This window comes from Balaenoptera musculus, chromosome 2, assembly GCF_009873245.2.
Source record: "Balaenoptera musculus isolate JJ_BM4_2016_0621 chromosome 2, mBalMus1.pri.v3, whole genome shotgun sequence".
NCBI classification, from domain to species: domain Eukaryota; kingdom Metazoa; phylum Chordata; class Mammalia; order Artiodactyla; family Balaenopteridae; genus Balaenoptera; species Balaenoptera musculus.
Genome location: NC_045786.1, coordinates 61899343 through 61920312, shown reverse-complemented (window position 1 = coordinate 61920312; position 20970 = coordinate 61899343). Strand labels below are relative to the sequence as shown.

The 20970-nt window shown below is 39.2% G+C and overlaps 1 protein-coding gene across 1 annotated transcript; it reads left to right on the top strand.

The window, feature by feature from the left end:
* Window positions 1-18238: 18238 nt before the first annotated feature.
* LOC118890501 (ADP-ribosylation factor 4-like) lies at window positions 18239-19347 on the top strand. The gene has a single exon (XM_036843455.1). It carries the CDS (start codon window positions 18265-18267, stop codon window positions 18805-18807), a length of 543 nt encoding a protein of 180 aa, XP_036699350.1. The 5' UTR covers window positions 18239-18264; the 3' UTR covers window positions 18808-19347.
* The last annotated feature ends 1623 nt before the right edge of the window (window positions 19348-20970 follow it).

Sequence of the window (20970 nt, the reverse complement as noted above, 5' to 3'; positions counted from 1 at the left end):
CAGTCTGTCTGGGGGGTTATTAATTTTATTGATCTTTTCAATAAATATTGAGCTTTTGGTTTCACTGATTTTTCTCTTGTTTTTTCTGTTACCGATTTAATTGACTTCTGCATTCTTTGGGTTCATGTTGCTCTTCTTTTTCTAGTTTCTTAAGGTGGAAGATCAGGTCATTGACTTGAGATCCTTCTTTTTTTATATAGGCATTTAGTATTATAAATTTCTAAGTATTGCTTTTAATTATACCCCACAAATTCTGATATGTTGTGGTTTCATTTTCATTCAGTTCAAAATACTTTCTAATTCCCTTTGATTTCTTCTTTGACCTGTGGGCTATTTAGAAGTGTGTTATTTAGTTACCGAATATTTGGAGACTTTTCCAGAGATGTTTCTGTTATTGTCGTATAATTCAATTCCATTGCAATCAGGGAACATCCTTGTATGAACTGACTCCTTCTAAAGTGTTTGAAACTTGGTACATGGCCCAGAATATGGTCTATCTTGGTAAATATTCTGTGTGCACTTGAGAATAATGTACATGCTGCTGTTGTTGTGTGGAATGGTCTATAAATATCAATTAAGTCAATTTTTTGGATAGTGCTTTTAGGTCTTCTATGTTTTACAGGTTATTTTTCTACTCATCCTGTCAATTATTGAGACAGGGGTGTTGAAATCTCCAACTATAATTGTGAATTTTTGTCTATTTATCATAGTAGTTCTATCAGTTTTTGCTTCATGTATTTTGAAGTTCTGTTATTAGCTGCATAAACATTTAGAATTATTATGTCTTGAGTAATTGATCCCTTTATCAATATGAAATGATATTATTATCCCTGGATATATTTGTTGCTCTGAAATCGACTTTGTCTGGTATTATGATAACTACCCCAGGTTTTTAAAATTAGTGTTGGAATGTGTAGTGGCTTGAAAAGTGTCCCCCCCCAAAATTCATGTCTACTTGGAACCTCAGAATGGGATCTTATTTGGAATAGGGTCTTTGCAGATGCAATTAAGGATCAAGATGTGATCATACTGGATTAGGGTGGGCCAATGAGAGTGTCCTTTCGAGACATGAAAAGACACACAGAGGCAAAGGGGAGGCCAGGTAAAGATGGAGACGATATTGGAATGATGCTGCCATAAGCCAAGGAACACCAGGAGCCACCAGAAAGCTGGAAGAGGCAAAGAAGAACTCTTCATTAGAGCCTCCAGAGGGATCATGACCCTGCCAACACCTTGATTGCAGACTTCTAGCCTCCAGAACTGTGAGAGAATAAATTTCTGTTGTTTTCAGTCAACAAGTTAGTGATAATTTGTTATGGCAGCCCTGGGGATCTAATGCACTGTGGTATATCTTTTACCATCCCTTTCCTTCAAATCTATTTGTGTCTTTATATTTAAAGTGGGTTTCCTATAGTTTGAGTTTGCTTTATTTATCCAATCTTATAAATTTTTTTTCTGGGGTAGTTTAGAACATATACCTTAATTTGATTTTTTAAAAAAATTTGGTTGGGTTTAAATCTAACATTTTGTTGTTTGTTTTCTGTATTCTTTTCCTGCCTTCTTTAGAATTAATTGTGTATTTTTATTATTTCATTTTATGTCCTTTGTAGGGTTCCTAACTATACTGTTTTCAGCAATTGGTTGTGATATTTTTTGTACTTGGATCTTGTTGAGCATTTTGGATATGTGAATATATAGTTTTCATCAAGTTTGGAAAATTTACAGCCATTATCTCTTCAACATTATTTCTTTTGGTCCTGTCCTCCTTTGGGGATTTCAATTACCCATGTATTTGGCTTACTAAAATTGTTCCACAGCTCACTGTTGCTTTGTTTATTTTTTTCAGTCTTTTTTTCTCTATTTTATTTTGGATAGTTCCTATTGCTGTGTCATCAAGTTCGCTATTCCTTTCTCTGTGCTGTCTAATCCCATCCAGCTTATTTTTCATCTCAGATATTGCGGTTTTTTTTATCTCTAGACATATGATTTGGATCTTTTTTATACCTTTTATGTCTCTACTAAACATGCTCAATCTTCCCTTTAGCTTCTTGAACATATGGAATGCAGTTATAATAACTTTTAATATCCTTGTCTATTAATTCCATCATCTGTGTCATTTCTGGGTCAGTTTCAATTGGTTGGTTTTCTCCTCATTACGTGCCTTATTCTCCCACTATTTTGCAATCCTAATTTTTTATTAGATGTCAGGCATTGTGAATTTTACCTTGTTGGGTGCTGGATATTTTTTTTCTTCCTATATGATTCTTTAGTTTTATTCTGGGATGGAGCTAAATTACTTGGAAACAGTTTGATTTTTTTTTTTTTTCAGATCTTACTTTTAAGCCTTGTTAGACAGAACCAGAACAGAATTTTTTCTAGGGTTAATTCTGCCTCACAAATGAGGCAAAACCCTTCCTGGTACTTTTCCCAATGTCCCATGATTTCTGAGGCTTTCCAGTCTGGCTGTTGAAAACAAGAATCATTTCTAGCCTTGCATGAGCCCCAGGAATTTTTCCTTCTAATCTTTTCTCTTTCCATGGTCTTGGATTGTTTCTTCACATGTAGGTACTGATGAGAACTTAGCTGAAGACTCAAAGAAGACCCTCTGCACATCTCCAGAGCTCTCTCTCCGTGTATAGCCCTCTCTTTCCCAGTTGCTGGCCTGTGAATTGTAGCCTCCTTGCCATCCCACCTCCATCTCCTCAACTCAGGAGACTGCTGGGTTCTGCCTGGGCTCCCGCTTCCTGCAACGTGGCCTGGAATCTCTCTGGGCAGTTAGGTGGGACAATCATAGGACTTACATTTATTCCCATCTCCCAAGGATCACTGTCCTTCTCTTTCTGATATCTAGTATCTTGAAAACTGTTGTTTCATATATTTTGTCTGGGTTTTCCTTAGTTGTTCTAGGCCAGATGGTAGCTGGCAGCAGAATCCATACCCTTGCCTCACTCTATCCATTCTCCATTCCCTTGTCTGTCCCCTCAAGCCCCGCTCTTGCCAGAAATGTCATCTATGTTGAACCTTCCTTCAGATCAGCAGGAGGCAATGTAGCAGCGATTAGGGACATGCCCTTGGAGTCAAACATCCTGTGTGCAGATCTCGGCTCTGCCAGTTCCCTGTGTAATGTTGGCCAAATTATTTCACCCACTTGAGTCTTAGTTTCCGTATTTGAAAAAGAGGAAAAAATGAGACCTAGCTGCAGGGTCGTTGTGAGGATTAAATAAGGTAGTGCATAGAAAGTAACTAGTACCAGGTAACGGGCTCAATAATATAATTCAATGACTGTATGACCCAATGAATACAAGCAGGATTGGTTTTTTAAATTGCTTCAATTTCTTCATCGTCTGCTCTAGCTCTGTTCCTAGGGACAGTCCTACCATTACTGTAGAGCTCCCAGAAAGGGTGGTATGACCAGCTCTAAATTTCTTGCACCAACAGAGGGGAGCAGTCATGTGGAGAACTTCCAATAGCACATTCTAGAAATATCACAGACATTTGGCTGTATGAAGCATCATAATGATCTTTTCTTTGCGGCAGATTGACTTTACTAATTAGGTTGGGTTTGAGCCAATGTTAAATACAGTTTGCATGTACAGAACACAAATCAATTGGCAGAACCAGTGGAACTCAGAAACATTTTAGGTATCAGGACAAGCCAGCTATGATTAAAGCTTTGCTTCAGATAATCCTTTCTCTCTCCCCCGGCCTCCATTTTTATGAGCTCTTTATATATTAGGGCTATTAACCCTTTCGCATAGCTGCTGCAAACATATCCTTCCCATTTGTTATTCAATTCTGTTTTTAAATTCAAATCTGTTGTAAACAGAATTTTAAATTTTCTTTGCAGTTAAACTATGGATCTTTTCTTTTGTAGTGTCTTCTACCACTTTTAGGCCTTAGAAAAACCTTATCCAGAGGTCAAATAAACATTCATCTTTATTTTCTTCCATTTCTTAACATTTAATTTCTTATTCTATCTAGAATTTATTTTGATTTTGATGTGTGGCATAAGGTGCGAAGGCGTTGTATTTGAGATAATTAAAGCTAGCTGCTACAACTGTTAAACCCTGAAATCTCAAAGACTTAACACAACAAAGCCTCAATTCTCATTGATGTCAAGCCCAGTAATGGTCAGGTGGCACTTCTGAGTGTGTTCTTCCAAGTGGTGACTCAGGGACCCAGGCTGCTTCTGCCTCCAATTCTACCATCTCAGTCTTTTGCTTCCAGTTGGGGGACCCTGTAGAATTTTGGGTAAGAGCTAACTGCTGCTGCCTGAAGACCTAATTCGATTTTTCAAACAGCCAACCAATTACATGGCAGCATTTACTGATCACATATGAATTTGTTATGTGTGCACTGTGGTCTGGACTACTTATTTTGTTCTATTGGGTAGCATACTAGATTTTTTTCAAACTACCTTTATAATATGTTTTAGCATCCTCTAAGGTGAGCTCCTCCCTCATTATTTTCCTTTTTCGAAGTTTTCTTGGCTATTACGTAATAGATGATATTACCTATTACATATCATCTCTTGGCTCTGTGAGCACATGAGCTGTATTAGCACCTCAGAGACTGCACTCACCCCCTGGGGTTCAATGAATAGCTCAGGTAGAGGATGTCTGCTATATTCTGCACATTTGTGTCTCCCCCCAAATTCTTATGTTGAAGTCCTAGTGTGATGGTATTTGGAGGTGGGGCTTTGGGAGGTAATTAGGTCATGAACGTGGAGCCTGTGATGGGGATTGGTGTCCTTATGAGAGGAGGAAGGGAGCTAGCCTTCTCTCTCTTTGCCATGTGAGGATACAGAGAGAAAGTGGTTGTGTCTACAAGCTAGGGAGTGGGGCCTCACCAGACACAGGATCTACCAGTTCCTTGAGCTTGGACTTACCAGCCTCCAGAATTGTGAGAAATAAATGTTTGTTGTTTTAGCCACCAATCTCTGGTAATTTTGTTATAGCAGCCTAAACTGACTAAGACAATGTCTAAATCCATGTCTCCATCTTTTAACCCTTTTCCAAACTCCAGACCCACATTTCCAGGTGCCTGATATATATTTGGAAATACCTGGAAATTTGGCTAACTCCTCCGGGGAGAGCTAGATCATGCAGCAGCAAACGGCTGATTTTTTTTTTTTTTTTTTTTTAAGTCAGAGGTAAGTTGGGAGAAGGAGAAGAGCTGATGCTTCAAAATATTCCGCCATCACCAAACAAAACCTGGAGGAATAACAAGAAAGGAATGATAATTCAAGCGTCTCTTTTCTTGGGAGGTCCTGCTTCACCTTGGGAAACCTTGAGAAAGCAATTTCATGAGTCTACACTCTCCTCTCCCTGGCTGGGGTTGAGGGGCAGGAGGAGAGAAAGTGCAGCAAGGGCTCCAGGAACGGTTTGGACCTTGGTCCCAGCTGTCAGCAAGAGGACCTTCAGTAAGATTGGGGTGATTTTTCACAATCTGCAATGAAGAACGGATGTCACTAAAACAGTAATAATAGCAATTGCTCCCAGTTTTTGAGCACCTGTTATGGGCTGGGTATTTTTGAACATCAACTCATTCGACCTTCACAACTTCCTGACAAGTAACCAGTGTGACTCTGGTATATGGACGAGGAAACTCAGGTTCAGAAATGTCGAGTAGCTTACCCAAGGCCACAAAGATAATAAGGAGCAGAGCCAGGAGTTACGCTTGGTCAGTTGGCTCCAAAGGCTGTGCTCCATCTACTCAGCTATGCTGTATCTGCCATGTTTCAAAAGAGTAGGGAGACCTGGAATGTTTAAAAGCTGGTAAACAGAATTGAAAACTGTTTTGAAAATTTGTTGTAGTTGTGTGGAAGGGGCGATGCTCCCTCCTACTGGTGTGGTGGAGGGAGAATTTAATTCAATTCATCATGCTGAAGAAGAGTGATGTGTGGGGTGAAGTGGGAGCCAATTGGCTAGAATAACCAAACGGAGTTTCTAGACATTAGACGATTGCTTATATTTGCCCTTTGCTTTGACAGATAGACCAGCTATTAAGGAGGAGGACCATCATATCTAATATACAACAGAGAGGAACTGTTGTATAAGAGGAAATCTTATTGAGCCTTAAACTGAACTAGGGCTAGGAGAGAGCTGGAGTGTGGACCAGGGTAGAGACCAGCCAGCCTTCTAGGTGACTGAAGGTCAAAGAAGAAACAAAAATGTCTTATTTGTGTCAATGGAAATCATGTGTGTTCTGAGGCGACCGCTCTTCCACGGCATTCAACCTTCAGAGCTTTAAATACAGAAAAACAATTGTCCTAATTGGCCCATGATGGTCAGGAAACTGGATGACCACATTCTTTTAGCCTAAAGGCTCTGATTCCGTGATAGGTTATTCTGACCAGTTTGGATTGCGAAGCAGAAAGAACCCTTATTCATAGAGCATATTTCAAGAGAAATGCTTGGGAGAGAGAGTAGAATGGGTTTAGCCCTGACCATGCTCCCGCTAATACCCTTTGACAAAGAGAGTCTCAGACAAAGGGAAAACTCTAGCATGTTTGGGATTTGCTGGGCATAATACTCTTTCTGCACAAGAAACCATTATGCATTTTGCCTAGTGTGCCTGTTCCCTTAATGATTACATACATGTGTATTTTAGGAGAACTTCAGTCTTCTGTTTCTTATTCATTTACACTTTACACCTCAAAAGATTGTTTTGTAAGAGCTACTCAATGCACAAGAAATCTCATGATTTTTCTTCTAAATGAGCCAGCAACTTTCCAAGAATCAGGAAGCAGGAAGTTGCCAAGAATGAATAAACGAACTCCAGAAGGTTCAAGTTTGGTTTAAAACTCTGTAAGGTTTTAAGTAGGTTCTATATCTGGCTTAACTCCATGTCCTCATCTAAGACATAAACCACAGGAAGGAAGACTATTCCTGGCATGCAACTTTTTCCCAAGCAATGAACTTAATGATCATTTCCAATAATGATTAATTAGAAAACCTTAGCAAAATAGTCATAAAGCAATGATGTAAGGAGGAATGGGGGTATGGTGGAATAGCTCTTGCCTGAAAGTTAGGCAGCCTCAGGCTTGGTTCTGCTACAAAATTTGCTGCACAAAGTAAATCTTGTCTATCTGTGCCTTAGTTTCCTCATTTATGAAATGAAGAAACAACAGTAGATGGTCTCTAAGATTCTGTGATGAAACTTCAAAATGACCCCTTGTCCAATCTGTGGAAGCAAGTAGTCTGGGGTTTCAGTAATGTTGATCAAGACTGGAATTAGGTGATTGTGTTCCTGTCCAACTATGAAGGTTTAAAAAAAAAAAAGTGAAAGTGACAGACCTGCCCAAAAAAAATATGCGCAGGAAGAGAAAAAGTAAGGGGGCATGTCTTAGTCAGTTAGGGCTGCTGTAACAAGATACTGTGGAGTGGATGGCTTTAGAAACAAACATTTATTTCTCACAGTTCTAAAGGCTGGAAGCCCCAGATCCAGGTGCCAGCATGGTTGGGTGATGGTGAGGGCCTGCTTGCTGTGGCTCATAGACAGCTGTGTTCTCACTGTATCCTCACACGGCTGAGAGAGAGATCAGGTCTCTTCGTTGCCTTTGAAGGGCACCAATGCCATAATGGGAACTCTACCCACACGACCTCATCCAAACCCAATTACCTCCCAAAGGTTCCATCTCCAAACACTACCACATTGGGGATTAGGGCCTTAACATATGAATTTGGTGGGGAAGGGGAACACAAATATTCATTCCATAGCCGGAGGGGTAACAGATGTTAGTGTCTCACCCAGATCCCCAGTACCAGGCTGGTGCACCCAACCTCTGGCTGCTGTGGGTGTTGGCTGCTAACGGCTCACACCTGCACTCTTGCCTGGAGGCATGCCCTTGGCTGATAGAAGCTGGAAGTGGAGGAGGTTACAAATCTCACCTGCTCAGGAGGCATCTTGGCCAAGGGCTGACCAGTGGGCGAGTCTAGTAGCCCAGCCCCCTTGCCTCTGGACCCTTGGTGACCCAGGGCTCTCCACTGATCAGACTGTGGCTAGATTTCCCCTGACATCTTTGCAAAGCTTCCTCCCCTGCCTTCTCCTGCTTCTCTCCCTCATCTACAGGTTTCTCCTGAGAGTACTCCCTCAATACATCACTTGTCCAAGAATCCGTCTCGGTCTCTGCTTTGAGGGACCTGACCGACAATGAAGGGAAGAAGGAAAATGAGTTGTGTAACTCATTAGTGTTATAAGAACCATGCTGGGCTCAAGTGTCCTGGGCCTGGCATGGACCAGGTCGTGATGGAGAGAGTAGGGGCGCAGGGCACAAGAGAGCTCTGGAAAACAGAGCTCTGTGGTCTGGGTAAGAGTTTTATGCAGCCAGCCAGCCAGCAGCCATTTGCAGAGAATTATTACTGTCATGATTCAGGGCTGCCAGCAGCTCCGCTCAGGTCAACTCAGTTCATGCTGTAACTTGACCAAGCTGGGCCTTGCATGTGCTGAGGACTCAGCAGTAGGCTGAGAAAGGCAGGGCATGGGCATTGTAGCAGGGGATGGGAAGCACCTGTTCTGCCCAGGAGACATACGAATACAGGACTAAGGGATTTGAGAAGGAGGAAAGATCATACTCATCTGAAGATCAGAGAAGACTTTCTGAGGTAGATGGCATTTATTCCAGACCCTGAAGGATGTGTCTGATTTAAAAATGTGGAGACATGTGGGGGAGAGCTTTCTAGGTGGAAAAAGAGTCTTATCTAAATGAATGAGCTCTTTTTATATTTTTTCTTTTTCTCCGTGAAACTATACCGAAGTAAACTTTCAACCTTGGGCATGATTCACAGGTCTGAGACTCCATATGGGGAACTGAAACTAAGGTCCCCTGGGATTGAGAGCCCCGGGATCTGTTTTCCTCCTGGCGGAAGCTATATGTCCCTTGTGAGCTCTCTCAAATACTTTCCAGGATGCACTCCCTTTTCTATGGTCCCATGTGGTGGCATATATAACACTAGGGGACTCATTTGGGGAGGGCTACAGACCTCAGTCCCCAAGGGGAAACCAGGGCGATGCTAAGTGAAGGGGAGAGATTGTGAAAGCTCCCTAAAGATAAGGACCCAGGCTGAGCAAGGGCAGGAGAGAATACCATGTGCCTGAATCAGGGAATTCTCAGGGGAGACGAGAAAGCTAAGACGAGACGGCAGCTGGTGTAGGCATCAGCAGATGGTCTGCCTCGCTGCTGGAGATGGAACAGCAATCACAGACAAAGACGCCATCCTGGAGAGAGGACGGCCACACTGGCCCTTCTGCAGGAGTCCTTGGCCAAGCCTGGGAGAGAAGCCTCTCGCCTTCTGCCAGGAAATGGGATAAAGGAGGGAAAAAGGCGTTCTCTAGCTTTCATCTCTAGGAGGGTCAGGAAGCAAAGAGACGGATGGAGAGTGTTGAGAATTGTTACTGCTTTATGTCAAGGTCAAGCAAGAAAGGAGCTTGTTGCACTAGAGCCCTTCAGGTTGTCTTCCCCGAGAGGTGGGAGTGGAAATGAATAAACGGGCCAATCTGAGCCACCAAGGAGAGGGGCCTGGAGAGAGATTACGTCAAAAGGGCTGAAGGGTTAAGGAGGCTTATGTTAGCATTTCTATCAGTGTGAAGTCACAACCTTGGGACTTGAGATACTATTCTGACTGTACAATATTACAGAATTTTTATACAGCAAATCCTTTTCTTTGTGATTTCTCTTAGTATTCATACGTTTAGAAAATTACCCCCTTCAAGCGGTTTGATTTCATATTCTCCAAGTTTTGTACAATTTGAAAAGTTAATTCTTTAAAATCCCTGGAATTAGTTTTGGTGCATATAGTGAGGTGCGAGGACCTCATTTAAAAAATAATCTGTAACTCTCTCATTGATGAAAAAAGAAAATTGGTGTTTTGTTATTATAGCAGTAATTAGGAAAATAGGGAAGGATTGAAAGAAGAAAAAAAATCATGTTCTCATCACCCAGAACTAATCATTTTTGGTACCTTCCTTTTCATTCTTTTGTTGTCTATAGTTTTATTGATTGTGATCATATGATACATGCAAAATTATATAGGCTGATTTTTAAAACTGTAACTATTTTGATAAAATAAATGTTATGTATGGTTATTAGAGAAAGTCTGGAAAACACATAAGTTTATGAAACAGAAAATGAAATTCAGTTTTGTGTATTTCCTCATAGTATAATTTTTATAACCATACTTTTATGTTTTTTAAATCACTGAGACCATACAATACATGCTGAACTTTAAGCATTGGGAACACATGTTAGCAGGCTCTAGATGAAAGATACTAGAAGGAGGGACACGGAAATATATCTACATATATATCTAATCTATGTCTTCTGTGTATCTGTGGAATCTGTGATTTATTAGTCTTTCCCCACAAATATATCAATACTCAGGTTGCTCAAGGTAAATTTTTTCAATTAGTAATATGTTATTTCTTAAGGTGGATACATAGTATTTATTGTACTATTATTTTTTAATTAAAATTCCGGGGACATGAAGATGTGTTTAGGGACTTCCCTGGTGGCAGAATGGTTAAGAATACGCCTGCTAATGCAGGGGACACGGGTTCGATCCCTGGTCCGGGATGATCCCACATGCCACAGAGCAGCTAAGCTCGTGCGCCACAACTACTGAAGCCTGCGTGCCTAGAGCCTGTGCTCCACAACAAGAGAAGCCACCGCAATGAGAAGCCCAGCCCGCGCACTGCAACAGGGAGTAGCCCCTTGCTCGCCGCAACTGGAGAAAGCAACAAAGACCAAATGCAGGCAAGAAAAAGAAAAAAATCTGTTAACCTTTAAAAAAAAAAATAAGGATGTGTTTAGTTTCTTTTTAACGTTTTATCTGGCAATAATTTCAAATTTATAAAAATAGAATAAGAAGCATCCATATACCCTGATTTACTTATTGTTAACATTTTAAACCCATTTGCTTTATCATGTACCCTCTCTCTCCAAAATTTTTTCCTGCACCATTTGATGGTAAGCTATATACCTCATAGTCCTTTACCCCTAAATCCTTTGGTGTTTCCTAAGAATAGAAATAGTCTCTTACATAACTACAGTACAGTTATCAACTTCATATACTTACAACTTACATTGCTACAGTAATTGTTATCTAATCTACTGTCTGTATTCTAATTTTGTCAGTTGATCTAACAATGTCCTTTGTTGCATTTTCCCCTCCAGCACAGAACCCAGTCAAGGGTCAAGTACTGCTTTTAGCTGTCATATCTCTTTAACCTCTTTTAATCTAGAACGTTTCCACAGCCTTTCTTTGATTTTTATGACATTGACATTTGTTAAGAATAGAGTCCCTCTCACCTATCTTTTAAACTAGAATATTCCTCATATATACAAATGCTCATTTTGATTAAATTGTGGTTATGACTTCATGACCAGAATACTGTATTGGAGATGTGGTGTCCTTTCAGGGTATCACATTTGGAAACACACAGTGTTCACCTGTCCCTCCTAGCTGTCGTTAATTTTAATCACTCTGCCAAGGTGTTGCCCTATTTCTGTCATTATAGAATTAATTCTTCGCCTCTCCCTTGCAACTAATAAGCGGCTTGTAGATAGACACTTTAAGACCATATAAGTATCCTGTTTCTCATCAGAACTTCCCCTAGAATTAGTATCCACTGACGATTCTTGCCTGATTCAATCTTTATAATGATGATTACAAAATGAGGATTTTCCTAACTCTAGAATTCCCTCCACATTCACCAGCTGGCTCTTGACATTCTTCAAGAGACCCCCTTGACATTCAAGAGACCACACCCCCGGACTCCCACCCCTATGTATTTATTTATTATTTGTTATTTATCAGTTTTCAGTATAGGCTCACAAACTCTTATTTTTTCCATGGTTTATAACACATTACTGCACTTAAGTATTTTGGGCAGACTGTCCCAGATGTGGTCAGTGGGGATCCCTTCAAGCTGGTTCTTGTGTCCTTGTGACACACCCCAGCATTCTCTAAGTACTTCCTTACTTTCTGGAATAACAAGCTGTTCTAGGCTCATCTTGTACCCACCCTGCCTTAGCCTTGGGATCAGCCTTTTCTCCAAGGAGCTAGGTGTTGTGTGCTTAGTTTTAAGAGTTCTGCATGGCTTATTACAAAATTGTAAACTCATCACTTCTTCCCTTAATTTCCTGCTTCCCAGAGGCAACTATTATACTTTCAACCCTTTAACTGATTCTATTTACCTCTGAATTACTAAATAACATGCTTCTGCTGCTACTTCTAGATTTTTCACAAGCATGAATATTTCCCATCTCCTTATGCTCTCAGTGCACTTATATCATAAATTTGGTTACCTCAATATTCAATGTTTACATTATTATGGTGATGTAAATACTATTCATGGTTGAACTATGAGTGTCCTATGATTAAGATTACTTTTCCCTTCCTGCATAAGGTTTTACTTTCCCTGGAATTAACTGTCTTAATTTTTCCATTTGCTTAGTTTTCTTGTGTGTATTATTATCGCTAATTCAACCCCAAATCCTCTACCAATTCTCTAAATCTTCTCATGATTGCTCCAGATGCATCAGATGTACATTCAGTTTCACTTTCTGGAAGTACCTGTCCCTGGAGCCTTCTAATCTGCTCTGGTATGGGCTGGTTGTGATACAGATGTGATCTTGGTTTCCTTCACCATTGTCTTGGGGAGTTCCCTCATCCCTTTTTTGGATCCCCTTGTCCCTGATTCCCATCTCTTTCTATATTTAGTCCTTTGTTTTGATGAATCACAACCTCTAGTAGTTTCTTAAAAAAACAAACATGTACTTTTTTGACACATTGTACTTCTGAGAATGTCTTTATTAAACTCTAACCATTAATTGACAATTTGACTTGAATTAGGATTCTACGTCAGGTATACAAGTTTTACTCAGAATTTTGGAGGAATTATTCCCTGTCTTCCAGCTTCTAATGTTGCTATCAAGAAGCCTAAAAAGCAATTTTGATTCTTAATTGTTTGTATGAAGACGTTTTCCCCCTTTCTGGAAACATCTCCTCTTTGTTTTTAGTTTCTGAAATTTTATCATGACATGCCTTGGTGTGCCTCTATTTTTACCCATTAGATACTCAAAGGGTTCTTTTGATCTGGAAACTCCTACCCTCCAGTTCTGAAAATTTTTCTTGAGTTATTTCTTTGATGATTCCCTCCTGTTTTTCTTTCTGTAATTCATATCACAGACTTCCCAAACTGAGTCTTGATTTTCTTTTCTATTTTCCATATTTTTAGGTATTTTCCCCCCTCCCACTTTCTGGAAGATTTTTTAAAAATAATCTTCCATAAGAATCAATATCGTCAAAATGACTGTATGACCCAAGGCAATCTACAGATTCAGTGTAATCTCTATCAAATTACCAATGGCATTTTTCACAGAACTAGAACAAAAAACTTTAAAATTTGTATGGAAATGCAAAAGACCCCAAATAGCCAAAGCAATCCTGAGAAAGAAAAACAGAGCTGGAGGAATCAGGCTCCCTGACTTCAGACTATACTACAAGGTTACAGTCATTAAAAGAGTATGGTACCAGCACAAAAATAGACATATAGATCAATGGAACAGGATAGAAAGCCCAGAAATAAATCAACGCACCTATGGTCAATTAAACTATGACAAAGGAGGCAAGAATACACAATGGAGAAAAGAGAGTCTCTTCAATAAGTGGTGCTGTGAAAACTAGACAGCTACATCTAAAAAATGAAATTAGAACACTCCCTAACACCATACACAAAAATAAACTAAAAATGTATCAAAGGCCTAAATGTAAGACCAGATACTATAAAACTCTTAGAGGAAATCATAGGCAGAACACACTTTGACATAAATTGCTGCAGTATCTTTTTGGATCTACCTCCTAGAGTAATGAAAATAAAAACAAAAATAAATAAATGGGACCTAATTATACTTAAAAGCTTTTGTACAGCAAAGGAAACCATAAACAAAATGAAAAGACAATGCACAGAATGGGAGAAAATATTTGTGAATGATGCGACTGACAAGGGATTAATCTCCAAAATACACAAATAGCTCATGCAGCTCAATATCAAAAAACAAACAACCCAATCAAAAAATTGGCAGGAGATCTAAATAGACATTTCTCCAAAGAAGACATACAGATGGTCAAAAATCACATGAAAAGATGCTCAACATTGCTAATTATTAAAGAAATGCAAATCAAAATTACAATGAGGTATCACCTCACACCAGTCAGATGGCCATCATAAAAAAGTCTACAAATAATAAATGCTGGAGAGGGTGTGGACAAAAGGGAACCCTCCTACACTGTTGGTGGGAATGTAAATTGGTGCAGCCACTATGAAAAACAGTATGGAGGTTCCTTAAAAAACTAAAAATAGAGCTACCATATGATCCAGCAATCCCACTCCTGGGCATATATCTAGAGAAAACCATGCTTTGAAAAGATACATGTACACCAATGTTCGTTGTAGCACGATTTACAATAGCCAAGACATGGAAGCAACCTAAACATCCATCGACAGAGGAATGGATAAGGAAGATGTGGTACATATATACAATGGAATATTACTCAGCCATAAAAAAGAATGAAATAATGCCACTTGCAGCAACATGGTTGGACCTAGAGATTATCATACTAAGTGAAGTAAGTCAGACAGAGAAAGTCAAATATCACATGATATCACTTACATGTGGAATCTAAAAAACAATGATACAAATGAACTTATTTACAAAATAGAAACTGACTCACAGACTTAGAAAACAAACTTATGGTTACCAAAGGGGAAAGATAGGGGGAGGGATAAATTAGGAGATTGGGATTAACATACACACACTACTATATATAAAATAGATAAGCAACAAGGACCTACTGTATAGCACAGGGAACTCTACTCAGTATTCTGCAATAACCTATATGGGAAAAGAATCTGAAAAAGAATAGACATATGTATATGTATAACTAAATCACTTTGCTGTACACCTGAAACTAACACAACATTGTAAATCAAATATACTCCAATATAAAAAATGAATAAAGATAATCTTCCAACATTTCTATTCAGTTAAATTTTTTTGCTATTGTACTTTTAATTTATAAGAGCTCTTTTTTTGTTCTCTGAATATTCTTTCACTATAGCAATCTTTCTTATTTTGTAGGTGTTGTATCATTTTTTTGAAGCAAAGTATCTCTGAGGATATTAATGGTAAGTTTTCATTAAAAATATTTTTTGGCCCATACACAGTCTCTGTTTTCTTCAGCTTACTTTTTCTGGTTATTTCTCTTGGTCTCTTTCTCCCATATTAAATGCTTTTCTCAAATGTTCAATGATCCTTGAATATGTAATGAATTTTTTTAAAAAGTAAACTTTATGAGATATAATTTGTATTCTCATTCCACTGGTATAATTTACATACAATAAATGTACCAATTTTAACATGTATTTACAGGTATATACCCATGTAACCATCACTACAATCAAGATGTAGAATATTTCCATCACCCCTGGTACCCTTTATTGTCATTATTCCCCCAACTCCAACCTTAGGCAAACAGTGATCTGCTTTATGCCACAATAGATTAGTTTTGCTTGCTCTAGAATTCCATACAAATGACTTCATGTGTAATGTTTCTGAGATTCATTAATGATGCGTGAATCTGTAGTTTACTTCCTTTTTTATTGCTGAATAGTATCCCGTTACATTAATAGAGCACAATTTATTTATCCATTCATTTAGAGATGGACATTTGGTTTGTTTCCAGTTGAAGCTATTAGGCATAAAGCTGTTATGAATATTTGTGTACAACGTATTGTATGGACAAATGTTTTCATTTCTCTTGGGTAAATACCAAGTTGTAGAATTGCTGGGGTTTATGGTAAGGATATTCTTAACTTTATAAAAAAAAAACTGTCAAACTGTTTTCCCAAAGTGGTTGCCCTGTTTCTACATTCCCATCAGCAATGTATGAGAGTTCTAATTGCTCTGCATCTTTACCAACACTTAGTATTAACAGTCTTTTTAATTTTAGTCATTCTAGTGATATGTAATGTTACTTCATTATGGTTTTGATTTACATTTCCTTGGTAATTAATGATGTTGTCTTCATATGCTCTGCTCAAGGTGTAGGGCACTAAAAAGATGATTGGATAATCAGACCAGTGTGAAAGACTTGTCAACTGAGGCTTCACTGAATAGCAATCCTCCTGGGCCATTGCAGAGGATTCTGTTATCAGTTTCTTAGTTTTTTTTTTCCCTCTTAGACTGGTTAGATTTCCCATAGAAACCTGCCAGAAGCCATGTATGGTTTCTAGGATTCTGAAATCCAAGTGTGAGAAGAGAGCAGGATGCTTCAACTTCCAGTATGTAATCCCTGCCTTCAATCGAGTCTGGTGTTTCTTAGGACTTGTTTTGTGCTCTCCAGAGAATAAACCTACAGTTTTCTGCAGAGTGAGGCAAGGGCTATTCCCTAGTTGAGCTAAGTGGATGAGGGCATGGTCTGTGGTGGGGCGGGGAGGCGGGGGTGGGGGGGAGTCTAACTGTTTCTTTAGCTGACTTTCACTACCTTTCTCTTTTCAGATCTACGTTTACTCCTACTTCCAGAGGTATCCGGTCCTGCAAATTTCTGAGCCCTTTGAGCACTGTACAGTGTAATTGATTAGCTTCTCGACTACTTGAGTTCCCTAATTGTGAAAATGATTGCTATGTCACTTTATGCACCTCTACTTTTGTAAAGGGAAAGATAAAAAATGTGTTTAGTAATTTTCTCAGCATATGATACCAACAGCATAAGGATGCAACCCCCGTTAGTAAGTGCTGGGACAGAAGAGAGCTGCAATTGTTCAAGTTGTCAAACGGGGCAAGTTGTAGAGAAATGGCAAAACCAGAGTTCAGACATGGCTGCAGCTTAAAGAAAACAGCAGAAAACTCACCAAGGAAGCTAGTTGGGGTCTAACTTTGCCTTCGGCTTATAGACTGTCCCTGAGTACATGCAGTTCAACTGAATTCAGGATCCAAGATGACTTGCCAATCATTTAATGTCATTACTTCCATGTTGTTGATGTTCTTGTTTTGTTTAGTTAATAGACTTTAAAAACTGTTAAGCCGTTTTAGGTTTACAGAAAAATTGAGCAGAAAGTACAGAGAGTTCCCCTCACTTCCCAACCCCAACTTCTCCAATTATTAGCATTTTGCATTAGTCTGGTACATTTGTTACAATTGATGGACCAATATTGATATGTTATTATTAACTAAAGCCCACAGTTTACGCTAGGGTTCACTGTTTGTGTTGTATATTCTATGGGTTTAGGCAAATGTAAAATGCCATGTACCCACCATTACAGTATTACGTAGAATACTTTCACTGCCTTAAAAAGCCTCTGTGCTCCACCCGTTCATCCCTCTCCCCAACAAACCCTGGCAAGCACTGATCTTTTTACTGTCTTCATAGTTTAGTCTTTTCCAGAATATCATAGAGTTGGAATTATACTGTATAGGCTTTTCAGATTGGCTTCTTTCACTAAGTAACATGCATTGAAGTTTCCTTCATGTCTTTTTGTGGCTTGATAACTCTTTTCTCTTTAGCGCTGAATAATATTCCATTGTCTGGATGTATCACAGTTTATTTATCCATTCACCTACTGAAGGACATTTCAGTGCTTCCAAGTTTTATTTATTTATTTATTTATGGCTGTGTTGGGTCTTCGTTTCTGTGCGAGGGCTTTCTCCAGTTGCGGCAAGCGGGGGCCACTCTTCATCGCGGTGCGCGGGCCTCTCACCACCGCGGCCTCTCTTGCTGTGGAGCACAGGCTCCAGACGCGCAGGCTCAGCAATTGTGGCTCATGGGCCCAGTTGCTCCGCGGCATGTGGGATCCTCCCAGACCAGGGCACGAACCCGTGTCCCCTGCATTGGCAGGCAGACTCCCAACCACTGCGCCACCAGGGAAGCCCGGTGCTTCCAAGTTTTGACAATTATGAATAAAGCTGTTATAAATATCTGTGTGCAGGTTTTTGTGTGGGCATAAGTTTTCAACTCATTGGGGTAAATACCAAGGAGTGAGATTGATAGATCACATGATAACAGTATTTTAGAGTCGTCAAGAAGGTCATCACCCTGCTAATTCCTGTCCCAGAGGGGAGCTCCATGGTACACACTGGCTAGCGAGCCGTCCCTGCAGCCCTCAGCTCCTCTTTCCTCCCTGAGTTTGCCAGGAGTGTAAAAGAAGGCCCGGGGTCGCCCCAAACCCCTTCTGCTCCTGCCCATCGCAAGTGCCACTACCACCATGGGCTTCACCATCTCCTCCCTCTTCTCCCCTCTCTTCAGCAAGAAGCAGATGCGCATTTTGATGGCTGGATTGGATGCTGCTGGCAAGACGACCATTCTGTATAAACTGAAGTTAGGAGAGATAGTCACCACCATTCCTACCATTGGTTTTAATGTGGAAACAGTAGAATATAAGAACAATTGTTTCACAGTATGTGATGTTGGTGGTCAAGATAAAATTAGGCCTCTCTGGAGGCATTACTTCCAAAATACCCAGGGTCTTATTTTTGTGGTAGATAGCAATGATCGTGAAAGAATTCAGGAAGGAGAAGAAGAGCTGCAGAAAATGCTTCAGGAGGATGAGCTGCAAGATGCCATGTTTCTGCTTTTTGCAAACAAACAGGATTTGCCGAATGCTATGGCCATTAGTGAAATGACAGGTAAATTAGGTCCTCAGTCTCTTCGTAACAGAACATGGTATGTTCAAGCCACTTGTGCTACACAAGGAACCGGTCTGTATGAGGGACTTGACTGGCTGTCAAATGAGGTTTCAGAACGTTAAATGAAACTGGATATCTAACCAAGGACATGTTTGATGGAATTGGTCTAGGCTTGTTACAACAAAATTAGTTTGCATCTTGGTTATTAAACAGTATCTGGGACTGGTTTGGGCAGAATATTACAGCGTTTAAACTTATTTTGTTGCCAATTATTGTTTACCAAGTAGAATGTTGCCATTTAGCAATAGGCTTGGTTTTAAAGAGATTCTCTTAACTTGGGAAAAAAAAGTGTCCTCTTTTAATTTTACTTTCCTTAAGCCTAAATTCCTGGACGTAGCTAATGTGACACCTTTAAATAAATCCATTTTGAATGTTTTTTTGAGCCCACAACAAATAATGTTTTAAAGTTATCCCCTTGCTACTTTACTGATACCTTTATCATTCCTGGGACAATCTGCTGATTTAAAAAATGTAGCATTCCATTTGTATTTATTTTTCTCCCTTGCCAAAAAGACTTTTTTTTTCAAAAAGATTTTTTAATACTGCTTGTACCAGCCAGGGAAATGCTCCAAAACACTATTCAGTTCTTTTGCACTGAGGAGCTTATATTTCCCCCCATTATTGATTCCTGGCTTCTATCAGCCAAGCTTACCTTGGTGTGGTTTGGATTTAATAGCTAATTAGTGCTGTGCTAGTTGCAAAGAGTTCATATTGAGATGATTTTTAATACTCAGCAGATTGTCTTCCTTTATATTGTATATTTTTTATGTTGCATGTTGCTTTTGGTATCAGCCTGACTCTTTGCCCAGTATATGATAGTTCTGCTGATGTTTTATTGTTTATTGGTGAACATGTCTTCATTAAGAGGTTTTGGAAAACTCATCAAACTCAATGAATAAGTTTTATTCGTAACCCATCTGGAATTATTCCTAATAAAATGATAAAACATGTAAAAAAAAAAAAAGAATATTTTAGTTTTGTAAGAAACTGCCAAACTGTCTTCCAAAGTAGCTGTACCATTTTGCATTCCCACCAGCAATGAATCAGTTTCTGTTTCTCCACATCCTTGCCAGAACTTGGTACTGTCTTCTTGGAGAATTGATCTCTTTATCATTATGTAATGCCCTTTTTATCCCAAAAAACTTTCCTTTCTCTGAAGTCTGATCTGTCTGAAATTAATATGGCTATTCTTGCTTTCTTTTGATTATCGTTAGCATGGTATATTTTCCTCCATCCATTTACTTTAAATCTATATGTGTCTTTAAGGACTTCTCTGGTGGCGCAGTGGTTAAGAATCCGCCTGCCAATGCAGGGGACACGGGTTTGAGCCCTGGTCCGGGAAGATCCCACATGTCATGGAGCAACTAAGCCTGTGCGCCACAGCTACTGATCCTGCACTCTAGAGCCCATGAGCCACAACTACTGAAGCCCATGTGCCTAGAGCCCACACTCCACAACAAGAGAAGCCACCGCAATGAGAAGCCCGTGCACCACAAAGAAGAGTAGCTCCCGCTCGCCACAACTAGAGAAAGCCTGCGCGCAGCAACTGAAGACCCAACACAGCCAAAAATAAATAAATAAAATAAATTTATTAAAAAAAAGTCTATATGTGTCTTTATATTTAAACTGGGTTTCTTATAGACAACATCTAGTTGGGTCTTATTTTTTGATGCACTCTGACAATCTGTCTTTTAATTGATGCATTTAGACCACTGACGTTCAAAGTGATCATTGATACAGTTGGATTACTATCTACCATATTTTTACTATTTTCTATTTATTGTCCTTGTTTATTGTTCCTATTTTTGTCTTCCACTCTTTTTCTGCCTCTTGTAGTTTTAATTGAGCATTTCGTATGATTCCATTTTCTCTCCTTTCTTAGCATATTAGTTATACTTCTTTTTTAAAACTTTTTTTTTTGGTGGTACCACTAGAGTTTGTAATACACATTTACAAGTCCATTTTCAATAGCATTTTACTGCTTCGCAGGTAGTATGAGTACCTTATAATAATGAAAGGATCCTAATTTCTCCCTCCCATCCCTTGTATCATTGCCATCATTCATTTCACTTATGTATAAACATACATAAGCATATATATAGATATATATTCAAATACATTGTTGCTATTATTTTGAACAAATTATTATTTTTAGATCAATTCAGAACAAGAAAAGTAAGTTTTTATTTTATCTTCACTTACTTCTCCTTCAATGCTCTCCCTTT